Source organism: Medicago truncatula, chromosome 1 (assembly GCF_003473485.1).
Source record: "Medicago truncatula cultivar Jemalong A17 chromosome 1, MtrunA17r5.0-ANR, whole genome shotgun sequence".
In the NCBI taxonomy this organism is placed as follows: Eukaryota; Viridiplantae; Streptophyta; class Magnoliopsida; order Fabales; family Fabaceae; genus Medicago; species Medicago truncatula.
The window spans coordinates 29,976,313-29,999,870 of record NC_053042.1 but is presented as its reverse complement, the minus strand read 5'-3'; the positions used below and the strand labels follow the sequence as shown (position 1 = coordinate 29,999,870).

General features: G+C 32.7%; 3 protein-coding genes across 5 annotated transcripts; 1 reads left to right on the top strand and 2 right to left on the bottom strand.

Annotated features, from left to right (window-relative positions):
* Positions 1-493: 493 nt before the first annotated feature.
* LOC25483810 (uncharacterized) lies at positions 494-1,218 on the bottom strand. The gene is made up of 2 exons (XM_024777712.2): positions 1,044-1,218; positions 494-798 (listed from the first exon to the last, which is right to left on the bottom strand). Exons 1-2 carry the CDS (start codon positions 1,176-1,178, stop codon positions 655-657), a joined length of 279 nt encoding a protein of 92 aa, XP_024633480.1. The 5' UTR covers positions 1,179-1,218; the 3' UTR covers positions 494-654.
* Positions 1,219-3,855: 2,637 nt separating this feature from the next.
* LOC25483809 (putative pentatricopeptide repeat-containing protein At3g11460, mitochondrial) lies at positions 3,856-6,798 on the top strand. The gene has a single exon (XM_013612519.3). The coding sequence runs from the start codon at positions 3,929-3,931 to the stop codon at positions 5,828-5,830; it is 1,902 nt and encodes a 633-aa protein (XP_013467973.1). The 5' UTR covers positions 3,856-3,928; the 3' UTR covers positions 5,831-6,798.
* Positions 6,799-16,178: 9,380 nt separating this feature from the next.
* On the bottom strand, positions 16,179-21,939 carry LOC25483808 (4'-phosphopantetheinyl transferase). Of its 3 annotated transcripts, XM_024777691.2 has the most exons (10): positions 21,777-21,939; positions 21,467-21,587; positions 20,083-20,236; positions 19,830-20,005; positions 18,300-18,367; positions 18,059-18,160; positions 17,752-17,907; positions 17,073-17,192; positions 16,799-16,928; positions 16,179-16,609 (listed from the first exon to the last, which is right to left on the bottom strand). In XM_024777691.2, the coding sequence occupies exons 3-10, from the start codon at positions 20,193-20,195 to the stop codon at positions 16,485-16,487; spliced, it is 990 nt and encodes a 329-aa protein (XP_024633459.1). In that variant the 5' UTR covers positions 20,196-20,236; positions 21,467-21,587; positions 21,777-21,939; the 3' UTR covers positions 16,179-16,484. The 3 variants fall into 3 exon arrangements, with proteins under 3 accessions (XP_024633459.1, XP_039683159.1, XP_013467972.1); XM_039827225.1 differs by lacking the exon at positions 21,777-21,939 and having other exon boundaries at positions 21,467-21,761; XM_013612518.3 differs by lacking the exon at positions 21,777-21,939 and having other exon boundaries at positions 20,083-20,218; positions 21,467-21,761.
* Positions 21,940-23,558: the final 1,619 nt, after the last annotated feature.

Below are 23,558 nucleotides of genomic sequence, written 5' to 3'. Positions count from 1 at the left end.
TAAAGATTCAACATTGTTGCTCTAAAAAAATTCAACATTCTTGATGTTTAAAAAGATAAAACACCTTTTAATAATAATAACTAAAAGTAATAAAGAACCAATACAGAACTTTAAATTAAGTTAAAGGATCTATGAGTAGAACTAGACTCAAATTTTTTAAGCAATGTTAGTTTGAACTTTGTGGATGGAAAAAACGTGGTTGAGAATGGAGACTTTACTAAAGATGGTCAGTCAAATTCGTTGACAAAGATTAATTATTTTGATAAAGTCGATTGATATTTCGCACCAATGATATAGTTATAAATAAATGTACCCTCATACACACTTCATAAGAAGAAACATGATATAAATTTTGGTAATCTAAGACACGGATACATCAATCATCAGGGTACTTACATCCTGAAAAGTGTATATGATTATCATTTCATAAACACTATTGAGATATGAAAGTACATAGTGAAAAATGTATATGATTATCATCCCATAAATATTAAATAGTTTGTGGTGCTGGGGACTTATTTGAGAACCCAAAAATTCCAGAAAGGATGGGCACCACTAATTCATACAAAAAGAAAGAAAACTTGTATTAAAAAGAAATAAAGAAGATAATATCTATGAATCTTCTAATACTCTCGAGCACTGAGCAATGTGGGATCATTTCTCTTTCAATTTCTTGGTTATGGCAAATGCTGCTCCTGCCAGAGCCACAACAATGCTTGAAATTATAATTGCTGACTTTAGTTTATCCAAATATTCCTTCTTTTCTATTTGTTTTTTCTTCTGTTTGTCTGTAGCTTCCTCCTTCAATCAATAAGCACCATGGTACAAAAAAATAAGGTATATATTAGTTCTTCAGTCATGTTCCATAATTCCATCTAGGAATTGAAAAAAAAAATCTATGAACACCGACATCAGATATGACACCGGCGACACTGACACATGTAATAATTTAAAAAATGAAAGTAATTGAATGTAATCTGTTTGCCGGTGTCCGAACAAACTTAACGTCAGTGTTGCATAGAAAAAACAATCAATGCATGTACCTTAATTTCCTTGGAGGCAGCAACTTCAGAAGATATAGGATCAACTTGAACCTCAGTATTATTCCCAGGATTCAGTTCTGCAGCAATATCTGCAGATGGAAACGTTTCGTCTGAGTTCTCAGTTGAGCTAGCCATATTTCCTTCTATAGCTATCAAGCAATGTTACTCTAACGTTGTTATGGAATAATGGTGTGGGAGAGAAAAGAGAAGAGAAATTAAGAAATAATGAATCAAAACATTATCAAGGATCAATGCCAAAAAAAGTTGTTAATTTTAAATTGACACGTGCTAGTGTTCCGAATTATGAGGATGTTATAGCTTTCTTGTTCTCAAACTTGCCGATATACTTGTTCAGACATGCCTCAACTTGTGGTACTAATATAGTACATTACTTTACCTACAAGAAAAACAAATCAACAAAAACAGGAAACAGGTATACTATTAATAGAACTTGTTTCCACTTTCTTCAGGTGTTGGCTACGGTAGGCAGACTACAATTTTTACTTTTTTTTTTTTTAATTTCAAAATCGATGCCAGCCATTAGATTTAGAAAGAAGGTTTTGAATGGCATAGATTTGTTTGCAGCATGACCCACCCACTAGGATGATATATTTAAAACATTAATCTTGAACTTTAAAAAAGCAATTGAATTTGTAATGAATTTTTTTGTCATGAAGGATTAAGAAGCTTATAAATCCTACAATGTTACCACCACCATCCTCGTGTGTTCTCTGCAAGCTGCATACATTCCCAGCAAGCATACACTTTCAACATGTATATTTTCGTGTGTTCCCTGCAAGATGCATACACTTTCAACATGATATTTTTGATTTAGAATCCGCACTTTTGATATGGAGAAGATGAATAATCCATACAAACAAGATATCATGTAGCAAGGAACATGTATTTTAAAAGAGGGTTTTTAATCTCAATCATTTAATTCTTATCTAAGGGTCAATAAGCACCCATATTATTCTAAAATAAAAAATCATATTAGTTGTAAAAAAAAAGAGGTCTCCCATCCTAAATGGCACCCTTTTTTCAATACCAAAATAGAATGTGTTCCGGGAACAAAAACAAAAAATGAATGTGCTCTTACCTTAAAAGTGGCAAATGTAGGATTCATTACTCACGTCACATGGTCCCACACTAAATGACACTTATTTCACGTTAAGAAAAAGATTGAGTAGTGTTATACTAAAATTTATGTATCACTACCAAAAAAAAATTCATACCGTATTCCTAACCATACTCACCAGGTTCGCAATTCGCTCGGTACGTGGTACGGGTACTTAGTACGCGGTTCACAATCTACCAAGAATTCAGTACATGAAGAGGTATACAGAGTCGGTTCGCTTGTCTAATTGAAAAATGAAATAACATATTAAAGTATTGAAAAATAATAAATAAATAAATAATGCAGACAGCTTTGGAGACACTTTTTAATTACTTCTCTCATCGAGAACTGGTGCTTTTCTATCCAACTTAATGAGAACCTCTTCATCTTTACCAAATCATTAACAGTGAACAACTTCATCTTCCATGGTTTCAAAAACTTTGACTCAAAAGCTAATCTTCACACCTGTTCACCGCTCTCAGAAACCAAACAACGAATTTGCACGAACCAAGTATGAAAAAATATTGTGAATCGGTACGTGCGAACCGGTTCGTGGTTCTCAGGGGGAAGTGGCGAATTATGTAATTATGTTCCTAACATTATATAAAAAATAGATCATTTATAACTATCGATGTGATTATGAGGAAAAAACAACTGATGAAAAGATAATAATTATGATAATTTGCATTATGCATCAACAAACTGTGAGGAGATTGAGTTTCATAGCAATTGAAGTATACCATAAGATTGAGTTTCATAACAATTGAATTGCATGTTGATTATATAGTTGTTTACCGGGTGATTAAGATGGTTTTTTTTAGTCATATGTGGTAGTCCTTACTGAGAATAATTTTTGGATGTACACTCTTTTTTTTATTTTTTTGGTCTTAGATGAAGCGGTAATCCACTGAAATTAAACTCACACAAAACTGTGAGGTTCCAGGTTCGAACCCGGGTCACGACGTCCGCCGACCTTACAATTTCGGCATTTGTCAGTTGAATTAGGACTTCTAGACGATAATTTGGACACTCTATTAGTCTATTTGGTCACATAAACAAAAGGTACACTATAATCATTTGAAAATTAATTATTATTTTTTCTACTTTTTTTCTTTTTATGTGTGTTACTAAATAAAGTATCCAAATCTTTGTGTCCATCGAAGAGTTGCTCCATTGTTAAAGAAGATTCGTCATTTGTTGGGGGATGATATGGAAGGTGGAGTTTCTTATTCTTATTAAGTGAATCAATATGTTGATATTTTAGCAAATATTAGTTGTTCCTTGGATTCAAATATTATAGTAGTACTTTATGAGTATTGTCCGACTAAGGTTAGTCATTTACCGCTGGCGGATGTTTTGGAAAAATTAAGAATGATTATATATTATTATATAGTATCAAGTTTTTTTTTTTTGAAGGATTATATAGTATCAAGTTGAATGTATATAATTGAAAAAAAATAATTGATATTATATTGAAATGTATGTATTGAACTTTACCCTATTTTATTTGTTTGTTTAGTAGTTTAGTAATAAGATAAATAAATGAATGTTTAGAGTTCGAATTATGATGCTCCATATTATAATGTCTTGTCCATATTACCTGAAATATCGGGACATATATAATAAACTTTACTTACTTCTAAATTCTTAGTAAAAAAAATGTAACCAAAAAAAATTTCTTAGTAAAATCCCAAACAACTTTAAAAACTTGAGTGTTTTTTTTAAGGATTTAAAAATCTGAGTGTCCGCACACAAAATTAAAAGTGAAATGAACACTTCCCACCACCGTCACTCTACATCGTCGCCACCCGTTCCCGGCGAATCAAAACAAAACCCAACAACAGCATGGAACTGTTACCTCCGAGAACTCTCAAAGCAAAGAAAATTCATGGAAGCATTAACCGTATACCGTCACATGCTCCGTTCATCCTTCTTCCCCAACACATTCACGTTCCCCGTCCTCCTCAAATCCTGCGCCCTCCTCTCCCTCCCCTTCACCGGTTCCCAGCTCCATTCCCACATCCTCAAAACCGGGTCTCAACCCGACCCGTATACCCACTCTTCCCTCATCAACATGTACTCCAAAACCTCACTTCCTTGCCTTGCACGTAAGGTGTTTGATGAAAGTCCTGTAAACCTTACAATCTCTTATAATGCCATGATTTCCGGGTACACTAATAATATGATGATCGTTGAAGCGATTAAGCTTTTTCGGAGAATGTTATGTGAGAATCGGTTTTTTGTTAATTCGGTTACAATGTTGGGTTTGGTTTCGGGTATTTTGGTACCGGAGAAGTTAAGACTTGGTTTTTGTTTACATGGTTGTTGTTTTAAGTTTGGTTTTGAGAATGATTTGTCGGTTGGGAATAGTTTTTTGACGATGTATGTTAAGTGTGGGGAAGTGGAGTATGGGCGGAAGGTGTTTGATGAGATTTTGGTTAAGGATTTGATTACGTGGAATGCGATGATTTCGGGGTATGCGCAAAATGGGCATGCGAGGAGGGTTTTGGAGATTTATCGTGAGATGAGGAAGGTGGGTGGGGTGAATCCTGATCCCGTTACGCTGCTTGGTGTTTTGTGTTCTTGTGCGAATCTTGGTGCGCAAGGAATTGGAAGGGAGGTGGAAAAGGAAATTGATCGATTTGGGTTTCGTTCGAATTCTTTTTTGATGAATGCTTTGATTAATATGTATGCTAGGTGTGGTAATTTGGTTCGTGCTCGTGAGGTTTTTGATTGTATGGATGAGCGGAGTAAGAGTGTTGTATCTTGGACTGCTATTATAGGCGGGTATGGGATTCATGGGGAAGGTGAGACTGCGGTGGAGCTTTTCGATGTAATGGTTAGGTCAGGCGTGAAGCCGGATCGAACTGTTTTCGTTAGTGTTCTTTCAGCTTGTAGTCATGCTGGGTTGACTGAGAAAGGGTTGGAGTATTTTGATGAGATGGAGAGGAAGTACGGTTTGCAGCCTGGTCCCGAGCATTATTCCTGCTTGGTTGATCTTTTGGGTCGGTCTGGTAGGTTGAAGGAAGCAATGGATCTCATAGACTTGATGAAGGTGAAACCGGATGGTCCTGTTTGGGGAGCACTTCTTGGTGCTTGCAAGATTCATAGAAACGTAGAATTAGCAGAAGTGGCTTTTCAACATGTTATTGAGCTTGAACCTACAAATATAGGTTACTATGTTTTGCTGTCAAATTTGTACTCTGATACTAAAAACTTAGAGGGGGTTTTGAAAGTTCGAGTCATGATGAGGGATCGAAACCTTAGAAAGGATCCCGGTTGCAGTTATGTCGAATATAAAGGAAAAATGCACCTTTTTTACTCTGGGGATACAAGTCATCCCCAAAGCAAGGAAATATATAGAATGTTGAATGAATTGGAAAATCTTGTGAAGGATATTCATGGAAAAGACCACAAGTGTCAGGGTAAGAGTGAAGAACCGTTAATTGGTGCTGGCGTGCACAGTGAAAAATTAGCAATTGCTTTTGCTCTGTTGAACACTAAGCCTGGAACAGATATTACTGTCATGAAAAATCTGCGAGTGTGTGTGGATTGTCATGTATTCTTTAAGTTGGTTAGTAAGATTGTCGATCGCCAATTTATTGTTAGAGATGCCACTCGCTTTCACCGTTTCAAGAATGGTGTCTGTTCTTGCAAGGACTACTGGTAAAGAAAAAATCATTGCAGCACAGAAATATTTATGAAACTACGATGTATTTTGATGGACATCAAAATACGTCTAGAAAAAACAGGGTTAGTTGATTGTAGCTGTTGGTGAGCGAGGAGGACTAAAATGAGATATGTTGATTAATTCTTGATAATTGTTTGAATACTGAAAGGATGAATGCAATTATAACACATGATTTGCAATTCATGCTGAAAGTTATGTGGATGGCATTCATCATTTGCTGACATAGCTTATAGTGCAACAATGCTGTGTCCACAAAGACTTGGTTATATAATACTCTAGAAAAAACAGGGTTCAGTTTTTCTGCAAAATTCTGTAGAAATTCAGGGGAGAGATTTCATTGGGATTATTGTTCCTTTCCATTCACATCATTCTTTTGGAAGTGTCCTACAAAGGAGAGGCTGACCAACCTTTCTTCCCCCACTCCCTTGCCAGACCTCTTCAATTGCGTTGTACCTGAAATATCACCTCCAATTTTGTCCACCCCACAAATAGATTAACCAGTCCAATTGATGTTGTAAAGAAAAATTCACAAGGTGTTTTTCAGTTTATAGTAATTGTTTTTTGGTGGAAGTTTTTCAGTTTATAGATGACTGACATCAAAAGTTGAGAAATGAGGAATAATTTGCCAATGCTGGTGAAAATTTTGCGGTAGATCCAAAGGCCTTAGAGTTAATGTTGGGTTTTCAGATTTTCTATCAACTACTAATATGAAAAATTGAAAATGTTTTTACTACTGGTTGTGAAATCTTTCTACTATATATTTGAAATCTATCTACTATAGTATGAAATGTTTTTATTGCAAGTACTATTCCACAGGCTTTAGAGTTATGTTGGGTGTATTTATTTATTTATTTATTTTGTTTTGAAAGGATTGGTGTATTTGATTATTACGTGTATCTTAAACAAATTAATGAAAGTGTGATAAAAATTATAATACGCTAATGATGATATACTATAGAAACCATCGGAGGAACAAGCTTTTCATTGCTGCATAAAATTATGAGGAATGATGTTTGAACATCATTTTTGTACAAGCAACAACTTTTTTGTTATTTTTTAATATATTTTTACTGATTTTGATTTGCGTGCTCCTCACATTGTCAAAGATTGTTGTATAAGTTGTACAATTTTAGTTGTACAAATAACACAACTCTAAAATTATATAGTTGTACTGTATAATATCATGTGTTAAATAAAATTTAGAGTATGTTTGTCCTGAGTAAAGTTTATCTTTATTTGTTAATATCTATCTTCACTTGCGGTAGAATGATTATGCAAATATTTAATAATTGTAGTTGGATCTTCCTCAATAGGAAGAGCCATGAGACTAAATATCAATAGGAATAAATAAAGTCATTTAGTCATAATAGTTAAGGAATATAGAAGGTCTAGGGACAATGGACATCCACATCATATTTTCATTTATTCATAATACTCCCCCTTGGATGTCCATGAAGGATGTGCCTCATTAAAACCTTATTAGAGAAAAATCCAATGGGAAAAAAATTTCTAGTAAAGGAAAAAAGAGTACAACAACCTTTTGTGTCTTAATCTGCCTCGTTAAAAACCTTACCAGAAAAACTCAGTGGGATAAAACCATAGTTAAGGGAAAAAGAGTGCAGAACACATTTTTGTCTCCCCCTCGTAAAGACAAAGAAGAAATTTTAATAATCTTTTATACTTGTTACTCAAAATCTTTACTTGGCGGTGGCTCTGTAGAAAGATATGATCTATCTCTATATTCTTCTCCAAATTAGCGGCTCATGGGATATCTTCATATTGAAATGTTGAAATGTATAAAATCATAATCTGTAATAAATAGCATTCTCAACTTCCTTGATGTGGTATTTAGCATTTTCAAACAATTGGGTGATATTGTTCTTTCTCTAAGGTACAAATTGTATGCTTGACTTTGCTGCAATATCTGTATTGACAAAACTAAAATACCACGACATATATAATAAGCAAAATACATTAGTGTCCTCACTTAACCAATTCAAGTTGTTCATAACTTTCTTGAGGACATGATCTTTACTCACACCAAGTGACATCACAATCATTCTAATACACAATCAATTAGATTTGTCTATATCAACATTTATATAATAACAAATTTTAGAATATCTTCAGGATTTCTAATAATATTTTATATTATTATCATAAAATTGATTATAACGAATTTATTCCAATCCTTAAAATGGACAAATGATGTCATCTTTTCAATAATTTTAATAATATGTATTACTCAAATGAAATCGTTCAGGGAGTTTCATATATCACTATCAAGTGAGTCATACAAATATATTGTAGCACATCTTTCATATAATTTGAGCCTTTCATGTGCTATTGAACTTAATCAAGTATGAAAAAGTTCTTGAATTCACTTCAGGTGAATACGTGTCTAAATAATATATGTCTCTTAAAAATAAATGGTAGACATTTACCAATTCACTTCAGGTGAACATATCAAACTCTATCTATATATATACTTTACCATTCTAAATATCTTTTCGCGCGCTAAATCATACATATTTAATTAACTTCACATCTTCATGTGTGAGGACTACAGGTCCAAAAAATTTAGCTTTGCAAAGCGAGTTTGATTTCACTGTAATTGTCTCTTTCCATCTGCAGATATTTTCTTTTCCTATAATCTTTAATAGACTTGAATTCATCATCCTCATTATCACTTGTCACATATAGCGCTTTATTATATCCAAAAACACGTCGACGTTGACTTTATTTCGGTTCCATCTCATTTCATTGAGACCTTTCATTCATGACATAATTTATTAATATTTCATAAGTTTCAGGTACCTGATCAGTTCTTCTGGAACTGAAAAAAATCAATTATGTCATACAACTCTTTTAGAGTTTTTGTATCCTTGTTTGGGTTATCTTTCCTTTAAGCTCCTTTTCTTATTCAAGGATTTTTATATTTGGAACCGATTTATCTATCATGCTTCATGCACGATTGAAACTCATTTGTAGTATTAGATTATCCGACATGGACATCTATTTCGTTTGGAGCATTAACAATTGATATTTGATTTGTTTAACTTTGCAAATGAGTTATATCTTGAGGATCAATATGAGACTAATATTTTCTTTCACATAATTTATTTGAACTTCAGGTTCACATTTTTAGCTGCTTATTATCTCTCCCCCTAATATTGAGAAAATTAATCCATCAATTGATAATCAACCTACTGGACTATAAATAAGTTGGCTCAATACAATTAATGATAGATGGAGATTCATATCAAATATATTTTTCTAATATTCTTTCAATATTTTTCTTAGTGCATTATATTGGAGTAATTGTGATATACACAACACATCCAAAATCCACTTGGATGAGAAATATTAGGTTGTTAACCTAAAACCAATGATAGATTAAGGGGATGACTTATATATAGTAATTTGTTGGCCTGATGCAAATCAATATCTGAACAAGATTATTGATTTCCAAACTAGAGTTTATAAGACATGGTCTCATAACCAAACTAGAGTTTATAAGGTATGATATGATAAGTATCAATTATACAATTAACTTTAGACGTCTAAAGAATGGATCTTCAAGTCCATTTTTATGAGCATATGCTACTAGGTGTTCAATATCAATTCACAAATGATACTTATCAAATAAACTCTTAGTGAAATTTGCTGACATAATAATCTCCATTTTTTTTTCATCTAGTTTTTGCATCATAATGATTCGGGATAACCCAACAATTTGTAAACTTCTGGTTTACAATAATATGTGCTTTCAATACACTAATAATATTAATATGTACACTTCTGGTTTACAATAACTTATTTTCTCCGGATTTAGAGATATTTAATATCTCCATTTCTATTTATTTTTTTATTTTTTATAATATGATCTCCATTTAGATGGCTATCTTAAAACCCAACGAATTTTTATGAGACTTGAATTAATATTCCTTCGTGTAACAATATTACAAGCTCTTCAAAAGCCTTCATTGATCTTGTAGTTCCTTCGGGAAATAAACCACAAATGATTAAATGAATTATTATTTAAGCAATCCTTCAGGGATTCTTTAATACACTCAGAGTGAACATTTTGAAACATGATTTGTAATCATCTGGTTTACAATAATATATGATTAATTTGTTTTAATCAATTTGAAACAATAACGAACAACAAAATAATTATGTTCAAATGAAATTATATAATAAATATAAAAAAAAAACCTTGAATCATCTTTTGCATTATCATAGATATATCAAATATAAAAAATAAAAATAAAAACTAAACACAATTTTTCTAACAAATAAAAATTTATAAATCATACGCATTTATCGGGTGGATAATTTAGACATCACATATTGTCAGTAAGACATATTTTCAAGTTTGACATTTAATAAGATCAATATCGAATAAATTCATTCCATAAGAAAATATACATATCTAACATATAATAATATTGAAGGATTTAGAAGTAAATAAGAGAACGTCAATTCATAGAAGATGTTTTCAAGAATTATGTACAAAAGAGTTTGTGCTTGCTTACCTTGTAATTCAGGCCTTCTAAAAGTCTTATGAAATAAGAAAGAAAATCATAACCAAACTTTGATCATAGAATAAGGAAACAATATTGCATGTTTCAATCCATATACTAGAAATATGATCGTATCAAGCAAATCTTTGATCAAACACTAATTTTTCAAACGATCTAAGTCCATACTAATGAATTTTATGATCTTGACATGTATTTTGTATCAATAGTAGACTCTACTAAATCAATTACCATAACCACAACATTGGTTATATGAAAGAAATAATATGAATCATTTACTTTTGGGAATGACGTTCAATGTGACATTTCACCATTTTGATCAAGAGCCACTCTTTCTTCAATTACAAATGTTACTTAATCTTTCAAAAATATTATTGAAGATACTCACTCATTTTGCTACTCCAAGAGCATTTCGAATAACATAGAAATAGACATATTGTCTCATACTTTCATTTTTTTTCTTTTAAATCAAATAGATCTTATAAATTTCTATCATGTTTTAAATGTGTTGTTCTTCAGGAACTCAAACACAAACCTCTATCGACAATGACAAAGGAAATCACTATATATCAAATTTTCATAAACAACGGGAAAAAAATCCATTCTTTAAGCAATCCTTTAGGGATGCTTTAATATTAAAAGAAAATAATAGTTCTTCAAGAACTATATCATAAAAGATTGTTTGCAATTTTTTTTTTTAATTCTTCGGGAATTATATCACTCATGATCTCCATAATGATCAAGAACATTTCTTTATGGGCTTAAATATGTATTTGATCCTTGCAATTAGGGGTCGTTTAAAAATTGGTCCCTGTAATCGCTAATCCTTGCAAACTAGTCTTGCAATCATTAATCATTTAAAATTTCGTCCTTTGACCAATTTAATCACTGCCACGTCACTAATTTGATGACGTGACAATCACTGCCACACATGAAATTCTAATTTTGCCCTTAAGAAGAGGACAAAATATTGAAGAAAGAATTGAAAACCCAGGGGTAAAATTGGAATTCCATGTGGCGTGGCAGTGATTAAGTGGGGAGAGGGACGAACTTTTAAATGATTAAACAATGCAAGGGTAAATTGCCAGGATTAGCGATTACAGAGACCAATTTTTAAACGACCCCTAATTGCAAGAATCAAATACATATTTAAGCCTTCTTTATGGTTTGTAATCCTTCAGGGATGTATCAATGCAAGTTCTTCTAAAATTTGACAAGAATAAACAAAGAAAAATATGACAACTGTACAAGTCAAAGAAATTTTTCAACAATGACTATATGCAAAAATATAAATATAGATCAATCAAGTTAACCGTAATCATGAAGAAAAAAATGGTTAAACAAATACAATCAAGTTAAACTTGAAAAATAATTTCACATATGATTCAAGACTAAATAAAGAATTCTGATAAAATAATTTCACACAATAATCAAAACAAAATAAACTGATCAGTCAATGATTAAATTTTGAACGAGTCTTGTTTATATTCTTTTATTTTGTAGTAACTGCTCTTAACAATGTTAACTATGGTTTAAGTTCAGAAACTAAATAAACATGCGAAAACAACTTCAGGTAAACAATAAATTGTTGCATATATGAATTCAATTTTCACTGTAATGTTCATGCACAGAATTATGTCACTGCATTTTAACTTTGAGTCATTTTTTTTCTTTGGGCTGCATGCTAGAATGGTGCTAGTTTGACTATGACTATGTTAAGGGATTTGTATCTAACTACTTCTGACATTATAGAAATTCTAAAAAGAAAATGATGAATAAGAAAAATTGAAGCAGCATACACACTCGATGCACATAAATCATAATACGTACAAACATACATCACATTAAGTAATATCATGAAAAACAAAAATCGGTATTACCTCAGATTTGATAGAGCTTAGTGCTGATAACGTGTTAAGAAATAAAGTAAAAGCACAAGATCAAAGAAGATGAGGAAAGATCAAAGAAGATGAGGAAGAAGAAGATGAAAGTACTTTAATTTGTATTATTCTCTTCTCATGTATGTCTTTACATGACAATGTAGGTTCTATTTATAGGATACAAAAGTTGTAACTTACAATTATATGAAGAGCCATGAGACTAAATATCAATAGGAATAAATAAAGTCATTTAGTCATAGTAGTTAAGGAATATAGAAGGTCTAGAGACAATGGACATCCACATCATATTTTCATTTATTCATAACAATGATATTATTTTAGATTAATGAGAGAATATATGTATGACTATTTTATTTGAAAGTGTAAACAAAAATATATATGTATTAATTGATGAGCATGGAGTATTCACGAGCTCGGAGTCTTTGTTGGAAATAACATATTTTAATTCAGTTTTTGTTACATTCAAGAAAATATATCAGTTTTGTGAAAAATATCCTTCAATTTCAAAAGCATCGATGTTGAGAATTTTGGAACTGATGATCTCCTTCAATACATAGTCGATAATTGGTAGAGACCAGTTCAAACGAACAGTAACCTTCATGGTTCCCACAAATCTCTCCTCGACGGTTACACTTCCTACGAATTCGTAGCCGTTGAGCACATGTGCGCCTTAGAACGGCTCTGCAAACACCCATCTTTGTATAAAGGGGACTCATTGCAGTCCCCAAGGTTAGAATCTAATCTTCCTCTAAACCCCCATTCTGATCTCATACTTACTTGAGCTTTGGAGTGTCTGCAGGTAGCCTCCCCCCCCCCCCCCCCCCCCCCCCCCCCCCCCGTGCCGTTCCAACTATTAACTGACTCATTTCAGCATCGTACAAAACTGTACCGATAGTCACCTTCTAATCAGCTGGTACGATGAGATGAGATACTATTATTGACAACTCTATGTGGATTTTTGGCACAGGTGATAATATTACTAGTTGGATGGATAATTGGCTTGGATCTACTCTTATGGATCTTTTGGCTCTTCCCAACTCTCTGACCACGTCTCTTTCAGGCAAGCTTTCCTCTTTTATTTTACATGGTCAGTGTGGTCTCATGCAATTTTTAATTTTCCTTTGGTTGCTAATCGGATCGTTCAAGTTGTTTTATCGGCTTCCCTGCTTCCTGACATGTTGGTGTGGTCTCACTCTCTTGATGGTGAGTTATGACAGGTGATCTTACGTTATTCTTAGCATGTTTTTCAGTAGGTTTTACCAGCAAAAAGGTGGAGTATTGGAGCAATTGCTTATGATTTCGGGACATTTGTAATGTTTTCTATATTTGAGTCTTTAATTCTAGTCTTCCTGAAACATAGCAATTTTAAGAGGTTTTTGAAGTAATTCACGGAGAAATCATGCAAATCGGCAAATCAAGAACATCTGATGATTTGTGAAGACTTTGGAAAGACCAAGAAATAAAATTCAAAAGGCCTCAGAAGACTTTACAAAGGGAGGAATTTTGTTCCAGATCCCAAGACAAGTTATTCGGAAGGAAACACCTAAAACGACAGAAAAGCAAAGAATATGGGCCTGGAAAGCACTCACATGCGCCTAGGGCATGGTTTCGGGCACTCTCACGGGCGCCTAGGGCATGTGTTGTGCGCCATGTGCACTGAAAAAGTTCAGGGCGAAAACATCTTTTCCTGCTTTTTTTGTGGGTAAATCCTGCATTTTCAGCCCAAACCTAGTTGGAAATTCTCACTATAAATATCAACATTCCTCATTCACATTTTCTCGTTCAAAATTAGAGCAGTTCAAGAGGAAGGCAATTCTAGGAGCTTCAGGAGGAGTTTTTCTATCTTCCCCTTGTTTTTCTAAGATATGTTTTTATCTTTAGTAATTTTGTCTTTAGTTACCATGTGTAACTAAATATTATTAGGTTATGGTTCTAAGATGAACCTCTGTTTATTTTGTTGGATAATTATTTAATTTATTGTCATTTATTTTATTTATTGTTCTGTTCGCTATTAAGTTTTATTAGGATTAGTTTATTTCTAAGGAGCGCAACCCTAGATTAGGTACTTAGGTTGTGACATGGCCTAATATTGAAGTTTATATCTTGATATTTATATCTACCTATCTAGGAAGTGGTTAGTTAAGAATCTAGACGAAAGATACTGAATGCGCGTTGACCCTAGTAGTAAGTATTTAGGAGGTGATATTACTAATATTGAGTAAAATTTGTTGAACCTAAGATGTATCTAGTAATTCTTAACTGAGGAAACAAATGTCTCTGGGGAGTGAACCTAGTAAAACCATTCTATCAAAACCTTGGTATGGTGGACGTTGATAGGGCTGCCCGTTTGTAGAACTACTAAGAGATAGAGAGAGTGTGTTATGAGTGTCCTAAGATTCATAGATGGAAAACCCCTTTAGGAACATTGGCCTTCATTGCCTTTGAAAATTTAGGAATGTCAATATAAAGCCTATCTTTCAATTACCTTGAAGGGAGTATGACCCCACACGTAAGGACCACCGTGTGACCAGTAGGTGCAACTAAACATCGGAGGGATAGACCTAATCGACCGAGATAATATATTGACAACTTTCTCTCTCATACTCACATATGTTTTTACTTTATATCTCTATTGATTTGATTATTGTGTCAATATCTCTTTTTTTTTGTAAAATTTTGATTGTCTCAAAAGATGTCATATAAATGAATGTTCAAATAACAAACTCCTATCCAAAATAGGCTCTAATCATATTATTTTTTTCTCGCATCGCTACTACCGCTAGATACTTGGTGAAAATGGAATGAGTTTTGCGTTTTTGTAATTAAAAAATAAGATTATCCTATGTGGCATGCCAACCGTGTTTTTAATAAAAAAAATGGTTAAATATATTTTTGATCCTACAAAATTAGGACCTTTTAAGTTTAATCCTTACTTAATTTGAATAGTTCTTTTAGTCCCTAATTTTTTTTCTTGTGTACTCAGTATTAGTCCTTCCTTAATTCAAATTTGTTTAATTTATGCTTAAAATCTTGAGTTTTTGAACAATTTTTTGCAGACGTGTTAAGAACATTACTAAAAGCTCCTCTACATAAAATTGTCGCAAAATTTGATTTCTACGTTCAGATTTTGTTAATTTTATCTTTAAATTTTGCCGTTTTAAAAAATTCATATTTAATTCATTTAATGTTAAAAAATTCTAAATTTTAGTAAATGAACCTTTCATAGTGTTATAAACTTGTCACAAAAAAATCGTTCAAAAATTCAAGAGTTTAATGATAATTAAACAAACTTTGTTGTAACAGAGACTAAAATTAGAAAAAAAAAAAATTATAGGGACTACAAAACCTATTAAAATTAAGTAAGGACTAAACTTAGAAGTTTCCAATTTTATAAAAACTAAAAACATATTTAACCCATTAAAAAATGGAAGAAGAAAAAAAAAAAAAAAGGACTTATGTGTGCATATGTTAAGCAGGAGAAGAAAAAAAAAAGGATCAGAAACTCAAGTGTTACAAATAAATAAAATAAGGATCCCTAAAATAATTTTTCCATTAAAATAGAAAAATATTAAAGTCTAATTAAGTGTAGAAGATGTGATTAACTCAAATGTTAGAATCGGTGCAAGTTGTAGATAGAAAAGGACAAGAGAAGGAAGAATGAGTGAGGTGCATAATTTTATAACAGGAAAAAACATGACTTGAAAAGATTCAAGTATCAATACAAGAGTACGATATTATTAACCACATCAATTATGATATAACAACTTTAGAGAATCTGTTGAACTTGCAACATTTTTGAAGTAATAGAAAGGGTTAAATTTAAGTTTTCTGGACTCTTAAGATAACATTAAATGCAAAAACAGTAAATTTTTTAACATCTTATTATAAACAAGATGCCTAATCTTACTATCAGCTAGATGCTTAAATTATTCAAATAATGTATAAATTTTTACATGGATTATTACATTACAAATTAGTTATTTCTTGCATGTGCAACAACCACTGCAGAGGAAAATGGGGAAAAGGAAGTACATTATGTTCCAAAGTTTTCAGTAGATATCAGCATCTAAGACAGTATCCCAGCCTTCCCAAGCAACAGTAAAAAATGGAGCTCTAAAATAAATTAGAACACTGATTCTAAAATGTAAAGCCGTTGTTGAAACATCCATTTTTTTATGGAATCACTAATCAACACACTAGCAGTTTACTCAAGCCGCCGATGACTTCCGCAGAGTCCGTTCCAAAAATACATTCATCTTCAACAAATGGGATTGTTTTCCGTATAGTCAGATTTACTGGAATGCTCCCTTTGTCTACAAACCACATACATGAGCCATTATCAGCTACTCAAACTGCTCAAACTACTAGTTCAAAAAATAATGTTACTCTTACTCATACAATTATTAACATGTGGCATCGACAGCATGTGCAATTATGAAAGTACTGTGTGACTACCATATCAGCAACATACTCTTATGACAACAAAAGAAAAGGCATGCTACCTGCATTGGTGTTGTCCTTTTCTATGCAAACGGCGGCATAATGAGAACCAATTAACTCTAAAAGCACAAAATGCCAATTGCTTGAGAGATTCTTCAGGTCACCAGAAGGCTCAACAGTAATTTCAGCTTCCTGTCAAAATATTAAGGGCATAACACAAGGATTTGTTCACTATACTGCAATTTCTGCCCGAATATTTAGGGCATGCTCGTATGACAGTAGCTACCCCAGCAGTTCGCCAACATAAATATCTAATCAACTTTATAAGAAACATACCTTAGAAATCACATGGGGTGGAACATGGATACCTCCTTTCACATGGTCTCTTAATCGGATAGTGAAAGTATTAAAAGGAGATGCTGAGAAGCCCCTTCCCAGTGCTTTTACATATGCCTCCTATAAATGGCAAATGTCTCTGTAAGTGAAGCTGCAGAATAGCAAGGAAAAAAAGGTTGAATTCTCAACCTACTTATGCTCCCTAGTCACATTATAATTACAATTATCATAAAGCAGGTAAGTACCAAAGGAAATGTATGCTTACAACTCAACATTTGATTGATCGCACAAATACTTCGCACAAAAAATAAGGAACACATACATAAAACAAAGAACTAGTAAAGACTAGAGCTAACAAAGAGAAAAAAGAAACAATTGAACACTTTAAAAAGTGTTTTACTAATATACATCCTTACCCATTGAGAAATTTCATATCACATCATTTATGTTTCGCAAATATTTCTAGTATCATAAAAAAATAAGTAATGCTCAAAGAGAAAAATCAACGATACGAACTAACCAAAATAATACTCAAATTTTCTCCAGTTAATAGTTCAATCAGACACGTTTGTGCTTCTGACAAAAAAGAGTCAAGTTGGTTTCTAACCCAAGTCTTAATCCTAACTGAGTAGTAAAAATCAAACCAATAGCAGCAGTGAAATTCAATAATGCGACAAACCTTCAGAGTCCATAATTTAATAAACTCCTGACGCCGAAGCTCGGGATCTACAATGTGAGCTAGCATTTCTACTTCATGTGGAGAAAAGTATCGACGAGCAAAGGCTAAAATGTCATTCTTTAACCTCCTTTGCTTCTCTTCCACATCAATTCCAATCTACAATGGGAACACAAGTTAAATATGTTCAAAGACAATAGTCTTGAGCAGGAAAAATGACAATAAAAATAATAAATCTAAAAACTAGAACAGAATATAATATAATGAAAAAATAATAAATATTTTTTCTATAACAATATAAAATACATACCGGTGAGCCGACAGTTACTCCACATGCTATCAAAGAAGAAGTGTGCGAGATATTAAAATGTAGTGGTGGTAGGCTCCGATCGTCAGCATATTGCCAGTCTACCTATTCAAATATGCTACTTAAAACTTTTGACTGGTTACAAAAAAAAAAAAAAAAAACTCTTGAACAATACATAAGCAAGATAAAAGTGCAATCTTTCAAAAGTTGCAGACAAGTAATAATTGAGAATAGAAAAACACACCTCAGGTTTGCCATAATCGTTCTTCCTAAACTTCAAGGATTTTGGATCAATTTGACAATTTGTCTGGTCTAGCGGCAAAAAAAATTGTTTAGACACATGACCTCTGTTGCGATATAGAAATAATCAAAAGCAAATGATACAAGAACATGAACAATATAAATATAACAGATGTTCCACCAAACAAGTAGGCTATATGTCTATCAGAGAAAACATAATCAAAAAAATTATGTTAAAAGTTGTGAAGGCGAGTTACATAATGTGGTTGGTTCCATTATAAAAGGGAAACAAGATCAACAGGTGCGACTGTTATGGGCCTGAGACCAGAGCCCAAAAATTATAAAGTCTAAGAGAGGAGGATGAAGAGATGTAAAGTGCTTGATCAAAACTCCAGAGGGGATAGGAGTTACAACTTTCTGCCGAGGAAGCAGTTGAGAGAGCGATTACAGGGAGAGCAGAGTGGGTGGTTATTTGAGTCACTGTTGGAGAAGGATAGACGGCAGGCTGGAAAACAGTTAGACTTGGAAGAGCATAGGCATTCTTGAATTTCCTATTGGGTCCTATTTTCATTCAATTCCTTTAATCTTTGTTGTATTGGTTCTGAATTGTTGCTCAGATCTTGTTCTTAATAAAATAGCATTTCAATTACCTAATTTGTGTGTGAGACTTTCTGGTATCTGTCAGCGATCCTCACAATTGCCAATGAGGTACAGGACATTGATATAATAGTGTACGGATTTTTCATTATATATACCAATGCCCAAAACAACACCAATCACAAAAAATAAAAAGTACAAAGAGAAAAAAATAAGTAAACAAGAAATATTAGCAAGATTCAGAAAATCAAATCTCAAGAGTTGCTATGGTAGTGTCAACAGCTAAACGAAACCACACATTTTTGGTCCACTCAATACTAAAATATCATTTGCAAAAATAATCTGCTTGGTTACTGGTAGATAATATAGTAACAACAAGAACAACTAAGTCTTACCCCACTAAGTGGGCTCAGCTACATGTATCAAACGACGCCACAATGTTCTACCAAAAACCATGTTTTTCTCTAACTCATTTATCTCTAGATCATTCCTAATAGTTTCTCTTATAGTTTTTCTAGGTCTACTCTTACCTCTAGTGATCTGACTCCCCTTCATCTGATCTAATCTCCTTGCTACAGAATGCATAGGTCTTCTTTCTACATACCCAAACCACCTAAATCTAGTTTCTACCATCTTTTCTCATATAGGTGTTACCCCAACTCTCTCTCTAATGCCATTATTTATAATTATATCCTGTCTAGTCTTACCACACATCCAACGCAACATCCTCATCTCTGCTACGCTTACTTTATGTTCTTGTTGGTTCTTTACCGCCCAACACTTTGTCCCATAAAACATTTTCCCTTCAACTTAAACACTACTTTAGCATCACATAAAACACCTGAGACACTCCTCCATTTCAAATAATATAGTAACAATGCCATACAAATGAAATAAAAAACAATAAGAAAGTAAGTAAAAGAACTTCAAGACATACATCTTGCTAATGTAGTGCGAACCAATGCACGAGCTAGGAGAGCACTTTTCTTGAGCTCCTCCCCACCCATACGAAGTACATTTTCTTTCTCACAAGGTGATAATATTTCAAAACATCGGTTCAATAGGTTCGTACACTTCACCTCATGAGGTAAAACATACCAAAAATGTGCTTCCCTACATTGCAACATACAAGATAGTCAGAACCTACTATATCAAGTGACAACCTAGAAGATAAGTAACTTATGTCATACTTTTGTGCTGGAAGTTGCACGGGCGGCAAACAGCATGATGCGGTGGCGAGATTCCTTCCAAAGCAATATATGTTCATCATTAACCAAGGTATTTTGTAGCGCGTTGAACTCATGCGTACTCAGGACCAAATCATACCTAGTACAAAGTAAGGCACTACATAAAAATGACATTGTAAATTTGTAAGCAATACTGACTTAACCATTCGATAAGAAGAACGCAGCAGTATTAATAATAGCAATAATCAAATTTGAATTGAAATTAAGCGATTGTTAATCAACAAACAGTTATATACAAATCTCAAACAACAAAATTACTTATAAAGTTTAAATTCCAAAATTAACTTACTATCAGTGGCGGAGCCAGACCTAAAATTTTGGGGTGGCAGCTTTAAAAATAAACTAAAATATATAAATCACATAATATACAATACGACCCATTTCGGTGTCGTTCATAAAAAATTTCAACAAAATAATACTAAAAACCGATCATCATATTCAAAGTGATGCTTTACGCATCCCGACTTTTCATCTTAACTTTTCCTGTTGAAACAGTTTCAAAATCAACTAACAATACATGGTTTCAATGTTACATTAATTCTAATAACATTCAAATTTCATAACAATAGCCGGTTTCAATTTCATTGAAATAACATAAATGATTTCACAATGAACCAATTTCACTTGATTTTCATAAACAGAAGACGATGATAGCTGAATTCAAAAGCTGAGCCAGGTTCGATAGATCTTTCCGATGGAAAATGCCATGAATGTTGCTACTTTTCATGACAGGTTGCTGGAACATGCTTATAGTTATAGAAAAACCAGACACTATAAAAAATAGAGGAAGCAGCAAGATTAGCTCATCTAGGCATGCTAGAAGTTGAAGATATGCTTACATATTTTTTTGAATCAAATAAGCTTACATTTTCCATCTTTTCCACCTCTACTATTTAGGATTATTGATTAAGTCCTTCTCTCAAAGTCATTGCCATATATGATTGAAATTGGCGAAGGAAGTAAGTTAACTTTTCTTAATTACCTATAATAACTCTAAAACAATTGGACTAGTTATTAGGCTTTCCTATTCTACTATTATTTAAGCCAATTATTTAAAACCTAGTCTTTCAATTGGAATTCTTCTCTCACACTCAATACAATTATTTAAACACAAGTAACAGTTCAGTAGCAATCAGAGTTCATGTTCTAAACCATAATAATAATCAGAACATTCATGTCTTAGTAAAACATTCAGAGTTCTGTAGTAATCAGTAGCAATCGAAAACTAAAAAAATTCAATTTCACATTCAATTTCACATTACTAAAAAACATGTAATCATCAAATCAGAATCAGAATTGAAGGAAATTACATTCAATTTCACATTACCTTACAAGTTACAACAGAAGATTGAGGGGGGTGCGGCGGTGATGGATGGAGAAGGAGAAGAGTGGTCGCGGCTCGCCAGCAGTGGTGTGGTGGTGGATATTGTTCGGTGGTTTTGCTTTGGCTGGGAGACGAAAAAAGAGGAACGCGCATCAGATGAAAGAGAAAGGGGAAGAGGAAATGAAATTGAATTGGTAATATTCATATTAGTTAAGGGCATTATAGTAATTTCCAGTGTATAAATTTTATTTTTTTATAGAGATGGGGTGGCGGTGGCTCCCCCTTGCCACCCCCCAATTCCGCCACCGCTTACTATTATTCACGATCAATCAGAGTGCGCGACGAGGGATAACGGTGCCGAAGCAAACGACGGCACGGCGAGGAAGGGTGGCGTCTGGCGGAGAGTGAGAGGGAACCGTAACACAACGCTGCTTGATTTCGTATGTCGCGTTCCACCAAGAGCATGAAAATTATATATACTCTACACGCCTACCCCACAAATTTATATTTTTTAAATAATATTTTGTCTGAAAATATTTAAATTTTTTACAAATTCAACAAAAAATTGCAAAAGAAAGTTGTTTGAATTAAAAACGGGAAATTTATAATTTTGTTAAATTATATAAGGATAGATGTAGGGTTATGAAATATATCTGTGAATTTCTTTTCTCACGTCTCACCTATTCCAAAATGAATTATGCTCTTCCTCCAACACATTAGGCTCTCACAAGTTGATTTGCTGAAAATGCTCATGTGTTAGTTAAGTCACGCACCACTGATCTGTGCGCGGGTTAACTCGCGTACGTTACCCGGTGGTCAGAACTGAAGAACAAACATTTTTTAGACTTTGGTCGGTTATTCAACATTCAATCCACATGTTTTTTTTTACAAAATTTTACACGTTTTTTGACTACATTTATGTTTGTTATAACTTATACTATCATTCTCACCTATAAAATACCTCTCCATACTTCCCTATTTCCTCACACCATCTCATACTCTCTCCCTCTATTTCTCTTTTTTTTATTCTTCAATATCTCTAGTCACTTGCGGTAAATGATGGTCAGTTTTGAGTTAAATGGTGAGTAGCCAACTTGGAGGAAGTGATCAACCCTTGGGATAAAATTAAATTCGCTTCTTTTTACCACAAAAACTTTTTACCGTGGGTAAAATGAATCTTATTGGGTATAAAAAGAACCAGATTTAAATTTAACCCAAGGGTTAATGATGTATTTTTTCCAAGAAGGCTGCTCACTATTTACCCCAAGACTTATCACTAGTTATCCCAAGAGGGTAAAAAAAAAAAGTAGATTATTTAGTGAATTCGAATCAATGTATCAATTATTGTATGAAGTTGATTAATAATATGAAATGTTGTTATATGTATTAATTTTATTCATTGTTTTTATTTATATTTGTTTTTATTTTCTAATTTTGTATTTAATAAATTTTGTTATATGTATCAATTATTTAATGAATAATTCGAATAAATATTTATTTTAAGTGCATAAATAAATTAGAATAAAGTAAATAAATAATTTAGAATAACGTAAATAAATAAATTTGAATAAAGTAAATAAATAATTTATAATAATGTAAATAAATTAATTTGAATAAAGTAAATAAATTAGAATAAAGTGAACAAATAATTTAGAAAATAAATACATTAGAATAAAGTGAAAAAATAAATTAGAATAAAGTGAAAAAATAAATTAGAATAACGTAAATAAAATAATTTGAATGTAATAAATAAATTAAAAAAAGTGAGTTCACTTTGCGTGACTTAACTCACGCAGGATGATTTAACTTGCGCAAATTCTTGCACTTGCGTTAGTTAATTAACGCAAGGGCATTATAGTATTTTCAGCTGAGTGGGAGCGAAATGTGTTGGAGGAATAGCAGAATTCTTCCATTCCAAAAAAAACCTTCTGATTTTCGGCCTCTAAAATATGAAATGAGTTTTCCTGATATTTTTAAAGAAAAAAAATAGTCACGTCGTTTTAACCACAATTGAATCGTGGCTAAAACGATTATGACTAATTTATTGCACTTAGTTAATTGCAAAAAAAAAAAAAAAAAAAAAAAGTCCGTTCAA